The sequence below is a fragment of the Barbus barbus genome, assembly GCF_936440315.1.
Source record: "Barbus barbus genome assembly, chromosome: 44".
Classification (NCBI taxonomy): Eukaryota; Metazoa; Chordata; class Actinopteri; order Cypriniformes; family Cyprinidae; genus Barbus; species Barbus barbus.
Genome location: NC_136722.1, coordinates 7,865,195 through 7,883,113, shown reverse-complemented (window position 1 = coordinate 7,883,113; position 17,919 = coordinate 7,865,195). Strand labels below are relative to the sequence as shown.

Here is a 17,919-nt window from a genome sequence, read left to right as displayed (position 1 = left end):
AATCAATCTGTTTTAGGAGGGCTTGTGAGATGAAATTGCCTGAGGATCCCGAGTCCACGAGGGCAGGCACTGAAATTAAATGACGTGGGCAGTTGTACCGTTAGCAGTGGTAAGGTAGAGATAGCAGGCTCTAATTGGAGGGTACTCACCACTGGGCATGGGGGGCACACCCGAATTAAGTGCCCCGGAACTCTGCAGTGGAGGCACAGCCCCATGGCGAGATGTCGAGCACGCTCAGTGCGTGAGAGGCGATTTGTATCCATTTGCATAGGTTCTGGAACCGGAGGACAGGCAGCTGGTGAGGACGGAGAATGAGCGGTTATGTCCGGCTGACAAGCCATGAGACGTTGGGAGATCCTAACGACCTTCTGCATAAATCTCTCCAGACCGACAGTGTCATCATAGATCACCATCTGGGCTCTGATCTGTGGATCAAAGCCCTGACGGTAAGCAGTGAGTAGCGCTGCCTCGTTCCATCCACACGAGGCCACCCGAGTCCGGAACTGAAGAGTATAGTCACTGGCCGAAGAATCTCCCTGACGGAGGCGGATGAGTTGGTTGGCAATGGAGAGCGAGCCGGTGGATAGGCCGAAGACCTCCTTGAAGTGAAAAGAGAAAGTATCGAAAGAGTTAATTATAGTGGTCTGTGAGTTCCAGATGGAACTTGTGCCCAGAGCAATGCCTGTCCGGTTAGCAGGGAGATCAGGAAGGTAACTTTAGCCCGTTCGCTGGAAAATTTATGAGATTGCATCTCTATGTAGAGTGAAACTTGGAGTAAAAAAACGCTACATTCAACGGCCTCACCCGAATAGTTTGCAGGGATGGCCATGGGACTGGCAGAGGCAGACTGAGGGTGTAGTAGCAGAGGGGAATGAGATGAGCAGAATGTCCAGGTAAGCAGGCAGGGAATGGGAATGTCTGTAGGGGCTTATCTGAGTGTGAATGTCCGTTTTCCTTTTCCAGGGGATCCGGAGGTAACAGTGGAGCGTGGAGACGGTGGAGAACAGGGATAGGAACACTGGAGCAACTGGTAAGTAGACAAAAGGTAAGTGGGTCAGGTTAGTCAACATGGAAAGTTTGAGACCAGACAGTGAGTGAACGGGAGTAGTGCAGGGATATAGTGCTGCTGATTAGTGCTGACAGGTGGCAGTGATCAGAAATCAGGGGATTGGGATCTGGTGATTGTCGTTGTTGGTGACTGTGGTGACTCTCTGACAAACGGCTACTACTAAGTACTTAATTAGGTAATTACTCTGTATTATGACTAGGGTTGGGTACCGAACTCTGTACTTTTAAGGGTATGGACCGAATTGGGTCGGTACTACCAAGTACCGATTCACATTAAATCATTCGGTACCAAATCTACTTGAGAACGCATTTGGGCGCATGCGAGAGAGAGACCCTGTGACATGATGTCACCCCTGCAACTCTTTAAAACACAACACACAGGGCAAACTGAAATGTTCTGAAGTGTGCTTACATTTCTAGGGTCATATGGTTACCACAAAAACGCGGACAGGATGGCGGAGTCCATTAAAAAAAAAAACCGAATTAACTCTATAGTGTGGAATGCAATGAATTCGTAAATGTTTGGATGAATATAATAAGGTCTGTCACTTAATTCGAATCGCGATATAAACTAGTGTATGTGAATATTAAAACGCAAAAAGACGGTTTAAATATGAATCCTGCATGTTCCGTTAGCCTCAGTATGCATGAATGGTGGTTTTGTTTACTTCACAAATACTGAAGCACACGTAAACTCGTGGTGATTTTCTGCCTCTGCATCTCACTACTTGAAAACATGAACTTACAGGCTGTGAGAGTCACTTCATGAGAATTTTACAGTTTCATTTGAGAATACTAGCATCATATCATACTGTACACACAGAAACTTCACGGCAACCTGCAAAAAACCTTCAAGGCTTTTTTTTTTCTCCATTCTGTCACAAGTTGGTTCCTTCCCGCATGTCGCCTCTGGCTTGCTCAGTTGGGGACACTTAATTTCTAGTGATTATAGTCAATTTGATTTCGCAGATACTATATAAACTAAACTGAGCTAGACAATGACATCTCTGAATTCAATAATGAAATGCCTTAACTGAAAATTGAGTGTTTAATCTTATTTTTATACATTACTGACACTCTATCCTCCAATTTGATACTGTTAAGCAGGGCTCTCAACCGGTTCAAGGAACAAAAATGAAAACCGCAAACGAACAAAATTTTGACTGGAACAGAAATCAAATTTTATTGTTCCGAACAGAATAGAAAATTTGAAATGGCCATTAACCGGTTAATAACGTTATTTTATCGTTCAATTTCATATTTGAAATTTGCTGTCAACCAATCAGGAATTCAAGTAGTACAGATTATGCAAATGTGATGCTGACGCATCCAGCGAGTGAAATGCCCGCCCATGCTCAGCTGTGAACTCTAGTCGCAATGGCAATGAATTCTGCTACCATCTGTTTTAATGGGAGGTAGCAAAATCTGACAGGGTAGCACAAATTGAGTTTATCCGACGACAGTGTAAGATGGATTCAACAGATCTTACGCACCTGCGGCTCTTCTGTGAACGGAGAAAACACAATAAAACTATAGGTTTACATAAAAAATAATATATATGCCTATACACTAAATATATTTCCCGTAAATCATTGACAGATTAACAAAGCGAAAGAAAAAAAAATATATGCTGAGTTAGGCCTACGGTTCATTGTGACGCATTCCAACGTTCTCGGAAAGGAAAACGAGATGCAGAAAGTAGTTTTCTTTATTTTGCAAAAGCTTTAGAGTTTTATTTTACAGTTTTATTTGTTTTGCAATAGCTTTACAGTTTTGAATGATGTCTTGCATCTGTATAACCAACCAGTGTTGGTATGGCCATACCACTGGAACACTGGCGCCTCACGCGCACAAAGACACGTATTTTTGCGACATTGCAGCCAGTTCATTATCAAAGTAAATTACAGTTAAAGGAACGTGTAACAGTGCAACAGTTACATTGTAACAGTTACAGTGCTCCATTGTCCAATCTGTTGCATTCAGCGTGACCACCGCCTCACTGTGCTGTTATTGCTGATGTGAAGGATGATGTTTTACGTCGATGAAAGTAAAAGCCAATAAATAATATTTTAGTATATGTCGTTTTAGTATACGAAATGGAAACATTTGGATTCGTGCCGAGTGAAAGAGGTAGGCATCAGTTTCACCTTTAATTTGTTTTTGGAATGACGTTTTTATAGCCTATAGGCTATATCCTTAAGTTTAGAGGATTTGTTGTGGAGAGAAAGTAATAACTGTGTTTATAATGTTTGTAAACATTTTTGATTTACCGGCATTTTAGCCTACATCATTTCTGAATAATAGCCTAATAAAATGCGACGCGGCTAAGCCTTTGTTTTTTTCCCTCAATTTTATACAAGTAGCGTTTTGTTTTTTTGTTTTTTACAATTTGCAGCAAATATTTTTAAATATCTTAAAAAATACTTTAATGTCTTTAAAGCATTAATAGATTTTTTTCTTTTGTTTAGTAGCCTACACTACAATCTAGAAAAGATGATGCTGTATTGGCTATGACTAAGCGCAGCGGGTTAAGATACCATCTCTTTCTGTATTTGTTTTTTCTTTCTTTTTGTGTAAAGAAAACACTGTACTTTATTATTATTATTATTATTATAGGCAAAGACAATTTTAAAAAATAACGGTATTAACCGTTATTTTTTCTACTCAAACCGGTTTCGGAACGCTAGTAATACAGACGAACGCAGGAACGGAAACGTTAAAATATCGATTCTGCTCGGAGTGAACCGATTGACTTTTTTGTTTTGTTTTCAAGCCGTGCTGTTAAGTGCTTTGACACAATCTGTATTGTTAAAAGCGCTATATAAATAAAGGTGCCTTGACTTGACTTATCTGTTAGTAAAAGATCAGACTTCATGGATTCAGTTTAGAAATATCATGGATAAATCCAACCATGAACAGTAATAGCATCTATTACTACTAACGTGCTACTAGCTATACTAAGGCTAAGCTTAGTGTTTAGTTTAGGGTTAGGGGTAGAGATGTACAGATCAGCTCAAACATCACCCAAATCCACGGCTTCAAATAAATTATCCACCTGCCATGCACCTGCACCTATATTTTTCTCTGATTAACCTACAACTTTCTTAATAGCACAAACAAAGGCTTTATTCCCTTCAAACTTTAACTGGGGTGTCACTTTCTGTCACTGTGGTTTTCCGAACAGGCAAATACACACAAATGAAAGTTGCATTAAAAAATTTATTTAAAACACGTTCATATTTTAAAGAATGTAGTTAGGCTAATATTTACATTTTAAATGATTTATCTCATCCACCTACGACCCACCTGCAATTAATTAGAATGTATTTTTTTTAAGGACGCACCAAATGTATGACAATCGGCCAAAAATACAAATAAGCGAAAAGACCGAATAAATTGTACCGAACAATGACATTTTTGGTGATGCAATCAAATAGCAATCAGTATAGAGTGAGAGGCGCGCACTCTTTATAATGCAGCAAACATGTCAGCAGTGTGGAAGCATTTAAAACTGCCCGAGAAAGATGTAAAATCATTAAAAGCACCAACAACGAGAGATTGTACTGCATAGCATGTCTTCAATAAGAAGAGGAAGGGGTGGTTGTTGCTGAAATCGTAAAATGTCCTTAAACAATTAGTAAATAACCTGCAAAATGTTTTGTAATACACACACCAATTGCTTGTATTCCAATTTCTTCTATCTGCTTGTTAACCAGGGTTCAAAGAAAATCTGCGCTGAAATTGTTACTCGTCAGTTGCTCAGTAATATTTTTATGAATTTTTACAAGGCATGGATGTGAAAATGTGATACGTGCGACAAAAATCTTTCCAAATTTGTAATGAGAATCATTTATAAATCTGCTGTTGTTAACAAAAAGAAGCAGTGAGGTCCTCCTGCGGGTTTCCACCAAAATAAAAGCTGAGAAAAAGCAAGAACTCCATCAACATTCATAAATGTGAGTATTGTAATTTTACTGTTTGTTCTGTAAAAAAAAAAAAACTAAGATGATAATAATGATAATAATAATTACAACAGCTCTATTAATACATTTATTATAACATTCACACAATATTTTATAATGTTTTTAAATAAGTATTTTCTGCTCAGCAAGGCTGCATTTATTTGTACAGTAATAAACTATACAAAAACAGTAATATTGTGAAATATTATTACAATTTTAAATAACAGTTTTGTATGTGAAAATATAGTAAAATGTAATTGATTGCTGTGATGGCAAAGATTAATTTTCAGCATCATTACTCCAGTCCTCAGTGTCTCAGGACCTTTCAGAAATCATTCTAATATGCTGATTTGCAGTTCAAAGTGTCCAGTTTTCCTTAATTTGTTGTCTTTAGCCAATCACATGCCTGATTCAAGAAGGGGGTCTTAAAAATGGCTTTTTATTTATTTTTATTACTAACTTATTCATTTTAAATTCAATTGTGCTTTGTTGGTATAATGTCTGCTAGAATGTAAAAAAATGTTCAGTGTTAAATAAGTATTCTTAAAATTACATTTTTTGTATTTGTTTTTTTTTTTAAAAGCAAGACGAAACAGTAAAAAAAAAAGCATATTTTAGCTATTGAATTTATGCAATAGTGAAAAAACACACAAAAAAGGTGTTCGGTATTTGGCCCAGTGTTTCATTTTGTTCGGCTTCAGCCAAGAATTTTCATTTAAGTTTTTTAATGAATTTTTTACCCAACCCACCTGACATATATCCGTGCATCACTAGTTAGGGGTTTGTTTCAGCATTGTGTAGACAACCAGCTCTGTGATTGACATAAACAATGAAATCTTTAGAACTGGCCGTGGGGAGGATTTTGCACTTAGCTGGTTTGGGGGAAAAATCACTTATTTTTTTTTATTCTGTACTTCTATCTGTCAGGAAAATGACACAAGTCTTGAAATTTTACTGTGTACATCGATATCACAAGAAAATCTATTGCAAGAACTATTTTCAGTCCACTGTGTTCTATTTGTAGAAAAACAAAAAACAAAAACAAAACTGTGCTGTTGTAGTACTCTCCTGATTTAATACACATATCTCATAAATAATTTACTGGAATGCACTAAGAATCTCTTGTTAATTAGTATATTATGATCATATATAGGACATTACCTTCAGGAGGAAGAGTGTAGCGAGCATACTCTGGGAAATAATCTTCAAGTTTGGATTTTCCTGCCAGTATCTTTTCTGCCAGCATGTCCTGTTTGTTCAGGAATAAGATCACTGAGATGGTCCTTAAAAACCTGTATGAAAACACACAAAGTGAGACATGCCTTTATATTTCTACATGCATTTAGCCAATGTTCCGTGGGCGTGACGTCTGATGCTGAGACTATAGTTAATGTGATCGCACCCACGAGCGGCTTCACTTTTAAAATTTTGAACATCTACGTGAGCTGCGCAGACGTGTAAACACCCACATCACCTTCATAAACAAAGCGTGAGGATTCAAGTTCATCTCAGCTACATTTTTTTTTGAAAGAAGACGTGCTGAGAGGAATAACCCAGAATTTACCTCAGAAGAAGAACGCGATTTGAAGCGCGGCTTGATCCAGTGGAGGATATAATTCTGATGAGTTAGAATACTTGCATTGTTGTTGTGTTATTGTTTTACTGACGTAACTTGTACACATTTTACTAAATATACTTTTCCCAAACCATAAATCCTGCCTACATGTATGAAATAAAATGAAACCTTTTTAAATATGTTTCATTTTCTTTGCAGCTACATGTCTCATAACGCCAGGATGTTTTTTAATGTTCTATAAAATATAAAACCACAAGATATAAAAGTGGTATGAGTGTTTACACTGTATGAATTTGTGTTTAGATCAGTATGTGCAATCACGTGTCCTTGACCTTCACTTTGTATATTTTGATTATACTATGTTGTAAATAAAATACAAATAATCAAAACCCCCATTATTTTACTCTCCTCACATTCTTCGTTACCTGCCTCACAGACACATTACTGACTGATGGCCCATTAGGGGATGGCCCTTTGTCTCTCGTGTGAATCACTAAATATTCATGGCCATTGTCACTCCCTCGCATACGGCCTTTCCAACACAAATCATGTCTCACAAAAGTTAAATCAATATATTGTTTTCTGTGAATGAGTGAGCAAGATGATTTTCACATAATTTTGCAGCAAGAACTCTATAGTCTACCACATCCAGTTCCCAAAAGTCTTGTGAACAAATGTTCTGTATGTGTTTTATGGTCTTATTTCAGTGACTTTAAATTTTTTGTTTTTCACTAACTATGCATAAATATTGTTTTCTCAAAAACACAAACATGTACATTCATGCTGCTCACATATTATTTTAGCCCAGTTCATGCTGATTACAATGTTATCATTAATATGTTTTTAAGATACTGAAGGCATGTCAAAACTTCTTCAGGGCCCCAAAAGCAATTAGAATTGTTAGAAGACAGAATCGCGATTCATATATGAATAGATTTTTACATGCACCCCTAGTTTTCTCTTCCTCTTCTCTAAAGCAGCGCAGCATGGCCTCGCCCCCTTTGCTGCGTGTTCCCGGGGGTGGGGTTTATCTGGGTCCGTGACATAATGGACCCGGAAAGAAACTTGTTGTAGTCCCTTACCAGTCGTTTTTGTAGGCATTAAACTGCCAGAATTTTAAAAGACGATATATCCGTTTGCATTTAACTTTCAGCGTCGTAACTTTTCAGATATTGTTTATGCTCAAAAAGCAACATTACACACTAAGTGACAAATTTTATAAACAAATTTCGGAAGGAGCACGCACAGATAATTAACACGACCAATTCATTACAATTAGTAATTACACCATCTATCCAATCAGCGCAAGAGAGAACCCCTATAAATTAATCAAGCACGTCTTACCTTCATCATCACTAGACTTTCAGCATTTGGTTTGCTTGTCTTGCCATTATATCACAGACCCAAACATTTTTTTTTTCGTCCAAACAACGTGACCTATCCTCAAGATTTTCGGCTCCTCAAAAAATCCGCCGGCCCCAGAATCACTCCCTCTCCACCAGACATTGCCGCCGAACCATCGTGGCCACTGCCCTGCTCGACCAGCCACACGATTTCCCCGACGCCGAGGCTTAACCTCGCCTTCTCAGCTGAATTTCCAACTTCTCTGGCATCCTCGTATCATTCGGCTGAGCCAACAATTCTTCCTCGGAAAGCGGATAGTATAGCCTGAGGCAAACACCCATTAATTCTGACGCACCGTTCTCACGGAGGGTAAACAAAGCGGATCTGTACGATCTATTCGTCACCCTGCAAATCGGCCAACCTCACTTCCAAATCCACTGCAGCTGCCAAGGCGGCCAATATATCGAGCAAGCCCCGAATTCGCCTCGCTAGACACCACCATTGTCTCCATGAGCGCCAGGTCACAGCAGCAGGCCTTCAACGAGCCCGGGCTGCGCCCCAGTTCTCACTGCAGCAAAGCCTCACTCGCTTCCCGCTTCGACTCAGTTTTTCACCACAGCTCTACCAGCCGTAGCACCGTAAGCAGCCATGCCTCTAACTTCTGTTTCCAGATGCTAACGCGAAGCTGCCTCCGCTAGCGGTGCAGGCCACCAGTGTTGCCAAATAATTTTCAGATAAAAATAAATGTTGTTAAATGACATCGCAACATCTTTGGATGTTAATGTCATTATGTAACCATGACGCAATTGCTTAGAATACACACTGAAATCACTCAAACTTTCCGTATTTTTCACTTGCATTTTTACCTGTATTTAATTAACTCATTTCATTTTGACAAATGGATAGATAAATCGGATAAGATTAATTTTTGATTTTGTGGTCAAGATCAACAGTGGAAGAGAAGTTTCACTGATCACAGTAGACCAATAGTAATGATTAACAATCATAAGTACAAACAAAAAAAAATTAAAGAGTATCATAAACAATTATTGAACATGTGCAAACTGCAACTTAATTCTTATGAAGTGTGTACTGCTAGGCACCTCTCCCAAAGCGTCTAACATTACCAGCCAATGTGCCGCTTAGCCGGCTAGCTGTTTCAATACTTTTTCCTTTTGTGTGGTTAAGAGAAAAATGCATGTTTTTCATCATTTTATCACTTTTTTTTTGTTAACAACTGTTTATTGAATTTTATTCTGTGGAACAGTAGTACAAAACAAAAAGCAGCTGTACAAATTTAGAACCCACCCCAACCCATCCCACCCCTTGGTAGACTTAAAAAAAAAAAAAAAAAAAAAAAAAAAAAAAATATATATATTAATTAATATTAATAGATTAAAAAATAACAAAATTTTTACAAATATTTTAGAAAAGAAGACAACATTAAAAGCTGAATGCCATGAATGAACAGTTTTCACGTTAGATCCATGTATACGAGAAGTAGAGAGTTCCATCGAGATAATGTCCAACAAATACACAGTCCAGGTTCGTTTGTCCATTGCGTGAGGAGGATTCCAACGGTTGACCAGCAATTTATTTGCTGCTGTGAGAGTAGCTAACAGTAAAGATCTTTGTTGGACAGACAAGGTGAAGTCCCAAAAGTCATTCATGGAAAAAATGGCGCGGCTTAAAACGTGCCTAAAGCATTCATATAAAAACATTTCATTGGCATCAAGTAAACCCTATGCAGCAATTTCCAATGAATCATTTGGTGATTAGGATTAACCACTATCATCATAGATATCTCCCAGAGTGTTTATTTTACTATGAGTCCATTGCGGACAATGAAATGGAGTACTGCCTGACAAAAGGTTATTATTGTGGAAAATGGGCGAATGTCTATGACATTTTGTAGCTAGTTGTGAACGCCTTTCAACATCCCTCCATGTGGAGAGGAGGTGGGTTACAATGGGACCAAACCGAGATTTACACTGCCTAAGCGGAACTCCCGAAAAAACAAGATGCATCAATTTATACGGATAAACAATAGATTCCCCAATTGCTCTCCAAGACACAGAAGCGTCAGGATCAAACCAAACTGCTATATGGCGGAGGGAAAAGGCTTGAGAATACAGTCTAAAATTAGGGAAAGAAAGTAATCTGTAATCTACATCGTTGTAAGGTAGTCAGTTTAATACGAGGACATTTCCCATCCCATATATGCTGTGAAACACATGCATCTAGTTTGTTCCAGTAGCCAACCGGTGGAGCGAGAGGAATCATGGAAGAAAAGAAATTGATACGTGGGAGAACATTCATTTTAATCACGATATACGGGCCTGAAAAGAAGTAGGAAGACGAGACCAATTTTCCAAATCTGAGGATACTTTGGCTAGAATACCATTATAGTTTTTTGAGACGATTTCGGTAACACTTTACGGTAAGGGTACACAAATTACCATGAATTCATGCATGAATTATGCGTTACTTCATGCATTAATATCTCAGGAATTATCAGGAACTAACAAGAATTCAAAGTATTTCTATCATGACTTCATGGATGAACAACACATTAAGACATTAACTAAGATGGGTACATCACCATGATTTATGATTTATTACGCATGATCATGATGTTTTCTTTGTTCACGAAAAGGCCTTTACTATCCACTGTGGATAAATCTATAATTTTGGTACATGAATCATCATGAATTCATGCTGAAGGAGTGGATGGCGATCTACCATACCCTTCACAATAATATTATTTCATTATTTCTTGTGTGTTTATTAATCAAGTTATTGATCAGTATTTAACCTCCTAGATTATTTGATGATTGACTTGGTTCCATACTGAAGTCTATTCTGTTCATAGGGTTGCAGTGCCATTATTAGGTCAGGGTGACCTCTCATCTATATGAGCATGCTGATAGGTCTCTTGCCAGAGCTAGGCCACCTTGAACAGAAGATATGTTTTGTCTGTGTATGTGTGTGTCAGCATCTTTTCCTGAGTAAGTGGAGAAGTTCATCATTGGATGCTTTTTGATCGCATCTCTGACTCCTGGTCTTCATTCAACACCTGGTCCTCGGGTTTTAACTGTCAATTCCCTTACAATGCATAGAAACATAGCATTATTTTGTGCATGTAAAACTACTTACCTCATGCATGCATACAGGCTAGAACAGTATGTCAATTAATGTGAGAACTAATGTTTTTCATTAATTATGAGTTTTCAAGCACGTTCATGTCATCCTCATATAGCCAAGTAAATGGACAGACCCCAACATTGGCCAATCACAGCACATAGCTTGTAACTTCTGTTGGCATCCAAATATAGTACTCATAGTTAACTAAGCATTAGCTTCTCATGACTTCATCATGTGTGTGGCCCCTCAACTAAAGTGGTGACCAGACACCAACATTGGCCAATCACAGCACATAACTTGTAAATTCTGTTGGCATCCAAATACAGTACACAACTTCAGCTATCTTAAAGAAAAAAGATGATGGATCCTTACTGGATATTTACAAGAACTAAGCAAGTTTGTATATGTTCTGTATGCCATGTGTTTGTGCCATTTTTTTATTTTAGGTCAGCATTAAATATTTCTTGAGGAGTCCACATTAGTATCTTGTTACATTAAAAGGTGGCTCCTTACCTTTTAAAAAAGGCTGTTTGTGAAACCTTTTTTCATCTTTTTATTTTTTTATTTTTGTAAATCCTTTAACAGCTTTATGGTTTTGTTAAGTGTTTTCAGATAAAGGCACTAAAAGTTCATGGTGTATATACTGAATTCAGCTCTTCCCAGGCACACTGTAAAAAAATCCAACTTGCAAATTGTTAACTCAGTTTAAAATGATAAGTTAGGTGGACAACTTTTTGAGCACAGTGTTGAGTTTACTTATAAAAAAGATTTAACTGCATGTTTACTACTATTTGTCTAATGAAAATAAACAATTAAGTTGGGCAAACGTAAGATTTTGATTTCTTCATTGGAGCGTTCACTTCCTGTCATTGCGCATGTGCAGTCTGTTTCCGCGGGGTTTCCCCTCATCAAGTGCATTTTAGAAGAGGCTGGATGTTCTCTGGTTCAGGTAAGTTTTCTTATCAAAAATAACTTAAATAAATTACACAAATGCTTAACGTAAAATGTAACGTTGTGTTTTGGAAAGACTATTCTAAGGAATGTAATGATATTTTCCAACGAGCTCAGACAGCTATTTAGCGATCTTCATTTGAAGGCCATAACCATACAGAACACAGTCATATGCCTAATGCGAATTACACATGCTGAATTGAGAATTATTTATATATATATAACAATATATATATATATATATATATATATATAAATAACAATATATATATATATATATATATATCTTTGCTTGATTTGCGTTAAGAGGAAGACCAAACAGAATCCTCTGCCAGCTGGTCATTTACATTTACATTTAGCAGACGCTTTTATCCAAAGCGACTTACAATTGGGGAATACAAAAAGCGATTCATCTTGAAGAGGCAGTCAGACAGAGGAAGTGCTCGTAACACCAAGTCTCAGTCATTGTTCAAATAAGTACAAGCTAGTAGGTGGAGAGAAAGATAGAGGGAAAGTTTTTTTTTTTTTTTTGGTCAGTTCCATTTCACCGAGTTTTGATTTCTGCAAATCAGTTGTAGCTAACGTTAATGCAAAAAACATGATTATTGTTCATCCAGCCACGCCACAAAACAGAGCACTACTTGGAAAAAAAAGTAATCTTCCTGAGTGAATAACGTTACACAAGCAACAAGGAAAGTCGTCACTATTGTAGGTTAGTAGTGTTAAATAGAGGGGGAAAACAGCATTTTACTTGCAAGTTATTCTTAACCTTGTTAACCGTGTGGTTGTTTCTGATCTTAGACATACAACACAACGTGCTTTACATAACATCCAGTCTAAAACACCGAAAAATAATGTTGAATTATCAGCAAATGTCTAGTATTTCCGGAGCTTAGTTTTTTTTTTATATATATATATATATATATATATATATATATATAAAAAGCATAGCTCTTCTTAGCACCATTTAGTTAAATGTAATGTGCCATTATTATTTTGCATTGCATGTGATTCATCTAATATTCTCCTTTTTTGTATGTAATATTTATGTTGTGTTTTAAACAATTAATGTCAATTTAGTTGGAATGTAACACTGCACGTCAAACTGTTTTTATTTTTATTTTCATAGGTTTGGAATGCAGTGTAAGCTTTGCAAATTTTCCCACAGTAGCAGAGAGGTCCTCTTGAAACACTACAGGCTTCGGCACTATCAAGGGCGATCCTGGCAGCATCCTTGTTTGTATACTGACTGCGTCTGCACTTTTAAAACTGTAGGTGCGTTAAAAAACACTTGACAAGATCGCACAAACACACTGCTGAAGTTACTGACCACTTTAATTTTTCATGTGAGTTATGTGATTTCAAAGATGTTTGTCAGCCATCCCAGTTTTTAAACCATATCAGAAATCATTTGAGGAGGCATGACACAGTCAAATGTCCTTTTAAAGATTGTGAGCTGACAACCAATGTCCTTTCAACTTTTAGTAGCCACGTATCTCGGAAGCATAAATCTCAAGGTTTTGAAGATTTTAGATCTTCTGTTACATTGCGAACTGATCATTTGGAAAGCAATGAAGAGACAGGGTCGGAAGAGCCGGGAGATCCTATGCAGAATCTGCAGTCAAATGTTACTGATGTCACTAAGACCTTTGTTCATCTTTGAAACACAATACTTTTTGTTGGTTCTCTCCAAAATGGCACTAAGGGTGGAGAAGAAATCTTGAATAAAGGTATTTTAGATTTTTTGCACACAAAGTATTCTCGTAGCTTCATAAAATTACAGTTGAGCCACTGATGTCACATGGACTATTTTGTCAATGTTCTTGGTACCTTTCTGGACCTTGAACGTGGTAGGATGCTTGCTGTCTATGCAGGGTCGGAGAGCTCTCGGATTTAATAATAAAAAAAAAATCTTAATTTGTGTTCCAAAGACGAACAAAGGTCTTACAGGTTTGGAACGACATGAGGGTGAGTAATTAATGACAGAATTTCATTTTTGAAATGATATGTCATGTCTTTGGAACCTTTAAGCAAGTCAGTATACACTGCTGTTGTGTTGAAAAGACAGACAGTGATATTCATTCTAAAAAATCTTATTTTGTTTCTTCTGCATTAGAAAGTAACACAGATTTGGAATGACGTGACTTGGCAAGGCTTAGAAAATTATGAAAGTTTTCATTTTTGAACTACCCCTTTTAAATAATTTTACGTTACCACATATTAAGCTTTCCCATATACTTAATGTACTCGATTTATTTTTAATCAGAATTTTGTTTTACAGAATATGCGACTCTGTGTTGTGTTGGCCCCTGATAATATTAGGAGGCTGGATATTTTGGAAAATCTCACTTCGGTTGAACACTTGAAAACAATTCTTCAAGAAAGGCTTGAAATCAAGGATGATTTTCTGATTCAGTTTGAGGATCCTGAGTTTGGAAATGAACTCTGTAACTTCATCAATATAACAGGGCTTCCACCAGAAAGAGCAGTGCTGAAGATACTCCTGAAAGTACCTGAAGAATCAGAACCAGAGACCTCAATTTCTTCTTTAGACACTGCCAGTATGTCCTCCCCATCTGATAGCTCAAACCAGAGTTTCCCCTTTGTGTCTGTGAGACAGCGTGAAAATTCTCAGTGGCCATCTCCTTTCCCGATTCCCAAATTCTCTTATGATGTTGAGTTGCGGCTTGAGAAAGGGAATTTTAAAGAAGATGGAACACTGCTCACAGTACCAAGAGAAATGAAAATGGACATCCTGGATAGCATAGCTCAAGCTATTTTTTCATTCAAAGCTTAACCAAACAATCAAGATTTGGAGTCTGTGTCTGCTGCACTGATTGGAAAGTATCTGTCTGAAGGACCCAGGCTCAGGAACAGGTTATCACAGCTGGACTATGAGCATCAAATATAAGGTTGGGAACTACCGTCAGAAACTATGAACGGCAGGTTGCTCTGAAGTCGCTGTGAACCAAAAAAGAGTGAACAATGACTCTAGATGTTTAAAGAAAGCAAAGAGATGCGAGATAAACTTTCTCCCAGACAACCCAGTAGGGCAGACAGATTGTTCCTTACAGAAGGAAAAAGATGCACTACAGGAGGAAAGGAAGAAGAAACATTTCAACATGGCAATTGTTGACTCCAAAATGGAACTGACATTCTGAGAAGGAAGGAGATAGTTGATGAAGAACCTCTTGTGGCTGATGTCTTAAAACAATGGCCAACATTGATTTTGGAATATCAGGTGAGTTTTTGTATTTGAGATTATTTATTTATTTAAAGATTAATTAATTTGTGTAGTCTTAATTCTTACTGTTCACTGTGTATGTGTGTGTGTGTTTTAAGGTCGGTGCCGAGTTTTACAGAATTACACAATCCAACCTGAAGAGTGCTTTTTTGTCTTCTTTGGATGAATACGCATCAAAGATGATCATGTTGTACCGATCACGTGGTGGAGCCTATGGAGATGAAATGAAGACCCTCCTAGACCAACTTGATCAAGTAATTATTTAGCAACTTAAGTAATTACTTAGTGTCATCATGTAAACATATTGTAAAATGTGTAACCTGTGAATGAGCATAATAGTGGCCCGTTAAAGGTAAGCCCTAAGATTTTGGTTAAATATAAAATGCATATAACTTTTTCTGTGTTTTCCAGGCTTCTGATGTGCTTGATCAAAGGAAAGCTACAGCTCTCAAAGGTCTACCTTTGTTTATGAGGGAAAAGTCTGGAAATTTCCTGAAGTCTTGCCTGGTAAGTGTGTGTTATCAGTCTGTTATCAGCATATGCTTTTGTCTGGTGTCCGAAACTAATCTGCTAACTGTTCTATAAGCCAAACGGCAGGGGAAAGAGTAGAATGGAGGAGACAAAGTGTTGGCAAAAAGTTATTTATTGAATAATCCTAGTCGCATCCTTCTGTGTGATGTGTCTGACAGCACAAATTAAAGTGTTATATCCAAGCAAACACAATGGAAAATTACGGCATGTGTGATTTTTGAGTGACCTATCTCAAACAATATAAAAAGCTCTTTGTAGTCCAGCAGAATTCAATCAATTAAAAAATGGGTTTTGATTCTGTCTTTATGCTGCTTTTTACTGCAGGACACAGACCCAGAAGACACTTGCACAAAAGGGATGAAGATGGGGGTCTTAACTGTCGTTGAAGATGACGTTGCCATCATCCATTCAAACCCAAATGTAAGGTGCCTGTCTGTAGTACTAGAGGAGCAAGTTGTGCTGGATAATGTGCAAGACCTCCCTACACCTGTTGCTCTCGTATTTGGCTTGATTTATGCCCTCAACATTAGCGATCCTAAAGAACTAAAATACACCTTTGATACAATTCAGAAAGTGTTTATTGGCCTTGACCCCCAGTGCTCTGCAAGTAGTACTTCAAAAACAAATAGTTAAAGTTTAAGTAGCTGCAGTTCATAAGGCTAATAAAAGGTGCAAGTACTGATTTGTTCCTGTTTGTTCAGTAGCTGTATAACAGTACAACATATGCCAAAGACAGTTTTGAGTTTTAATGTAAGGTTTTATGACTTTCAAGTTTTCTTTTAACAGTTGTAATACTTGATTTCCCTAGTGCATGTTGAAACTCTGAAGTCTTGTTTATTGCTGCAGCATTTTAATATTGTTATTCTGGCACTTTGAGAACAATTTTGTTGCTCCAGCACTTTAAAGGCATAACAAGATTTAAAGAATTAAGATTTTTGCCTCTCTTTTTGCCTTTCATTTTATTTAAATTTTATTTTATATATATTTTTTCAATAATTTTGATGAGTGGCGTAGAATTATAGTCAAATTATAGTCCAATTTTTGCATTGCATGCTGACAGAAAATGTGTCGCTTGGCAGAATTGTCAAATAAATTTTTTTCTGTAAAAATGAGTCTTTTTTTATTGTGTTTACAGTATGGTTTGCAATCTGTGTTTGATTTTTAAAATGAAGGCCATACAGGAATCTGTGGAAGAAGTTTGAATGCAAGATTTACAGCTGTAAACTAAAAGAAGAAAATTAAGTTGAACCAACTTAAAAAATTAAGGCAATTTGCTGTAAAGCTTTTTTGAGTTTACTGAACTTCAGGTCTGTAGTGTAGGATATCAGAGACTGAATCAGACAATTTTAAGATGCATCAGAACACTGAAACCTGAGGAGCTGGAATGCAGAAGGGCCTCAAAGCTGTAACAGGACAACGCCATAAATCGGATTCCTGCCTCTTTCACCAAACAACTTGCAACACTGAGACAAAAAGAAACACTTATTGATAATTCCAATTCAGGAAGGAGACTGTCAAATTTGTTGCAAGTAATCAAGAAACCTGTGATAGGAAATCACTAGCTACAGACTCTCTCTTGGGCCGGTCTCCACACATAGAAGACAGTCCAAACCAACATTCCTTTGTTTAAAGAAAATGCCTTCGTTCTCCTTAGAACTGCACAAAGACTTTCTTCTCCATATGCACATAAAATCATCCTAAAAGGACATTTTTATGTTGTACCCACATATCATGTTTTAATCAAATAATATGTATGTCTTTTTAATCATTATTGAATAGCTGAGGGATTCCAGTTCATGTTTAGTATGTACGAGTTTGAAAATTCATGCTTTAAGTGTTTCTTCAAATCAATTCTTAGTCAAATGTATCATAGTCTTGTTATAAAAATCAATGTTGGAAAGGTATACTTTGCACGAGCCTGTAAAGTTTGGACCTCTGACTGAACAGATAACAAGTTGATTTATGATTTGGTGGAGGAACAGAGCAACACCCCAAGCAAGGACAGTATCTAATTGGTCAAGACGTCCAGAGGGGACGGTCTGGAAGCTGAGTTTAGAACTCAGGACATCGTAAAATTCTCTCTCTTAGCTCTTTACACC

At 37.3% G+C, this 17,919-nt stretch overlaps 2 protein-coding genes across 2 annotated transcripts in view; one reads left to right on the top strand and one right to left on the bottom strand.

Annotated features, from left to right (window-relative positions):
* The window catches only part of gnal (guanine nucleotide binding protein (G protein), alpha activating activity polypeptide, olfactory type), a 238,373-nt gene that overhangs the window by 16,005 nt on the left and 204,449 nt on the right, over window positions 1–17,919 (bottom strand). The window contains exon 10 of the mRNA XM_079407004.1: window positions 6,192–6,322. Coding sequence (XP_079263130.1) covers window positions 6,192–6,322 — 131 coding nt within the window. The remainder of the gene's footprint in view (window positions 1–6,191; window positions 6,323–17,919) is intronic.
* On the top strand, window positions 14,334–16,924 carry LOC306863583 (uncharacterized protein). Its single transcript, XM_079407006.1, has 4 exons — window positions 14,334–15,286; window positions 15,388–15,543; window positions 15,701–15,796; window positions 16,145–16,924. Exons 2-4 carry the CDS (start codon window positions 15,469–15,471, stop codon window positions 16,451–16,453), a joined length of 480 nt encoding a protein of 159 aa, XP_079263132.1. The 5' UTR covers window positions 14,334–15,286; window positions 15,388–15,468; the 3' UTR covers window positions 16,454–16,924.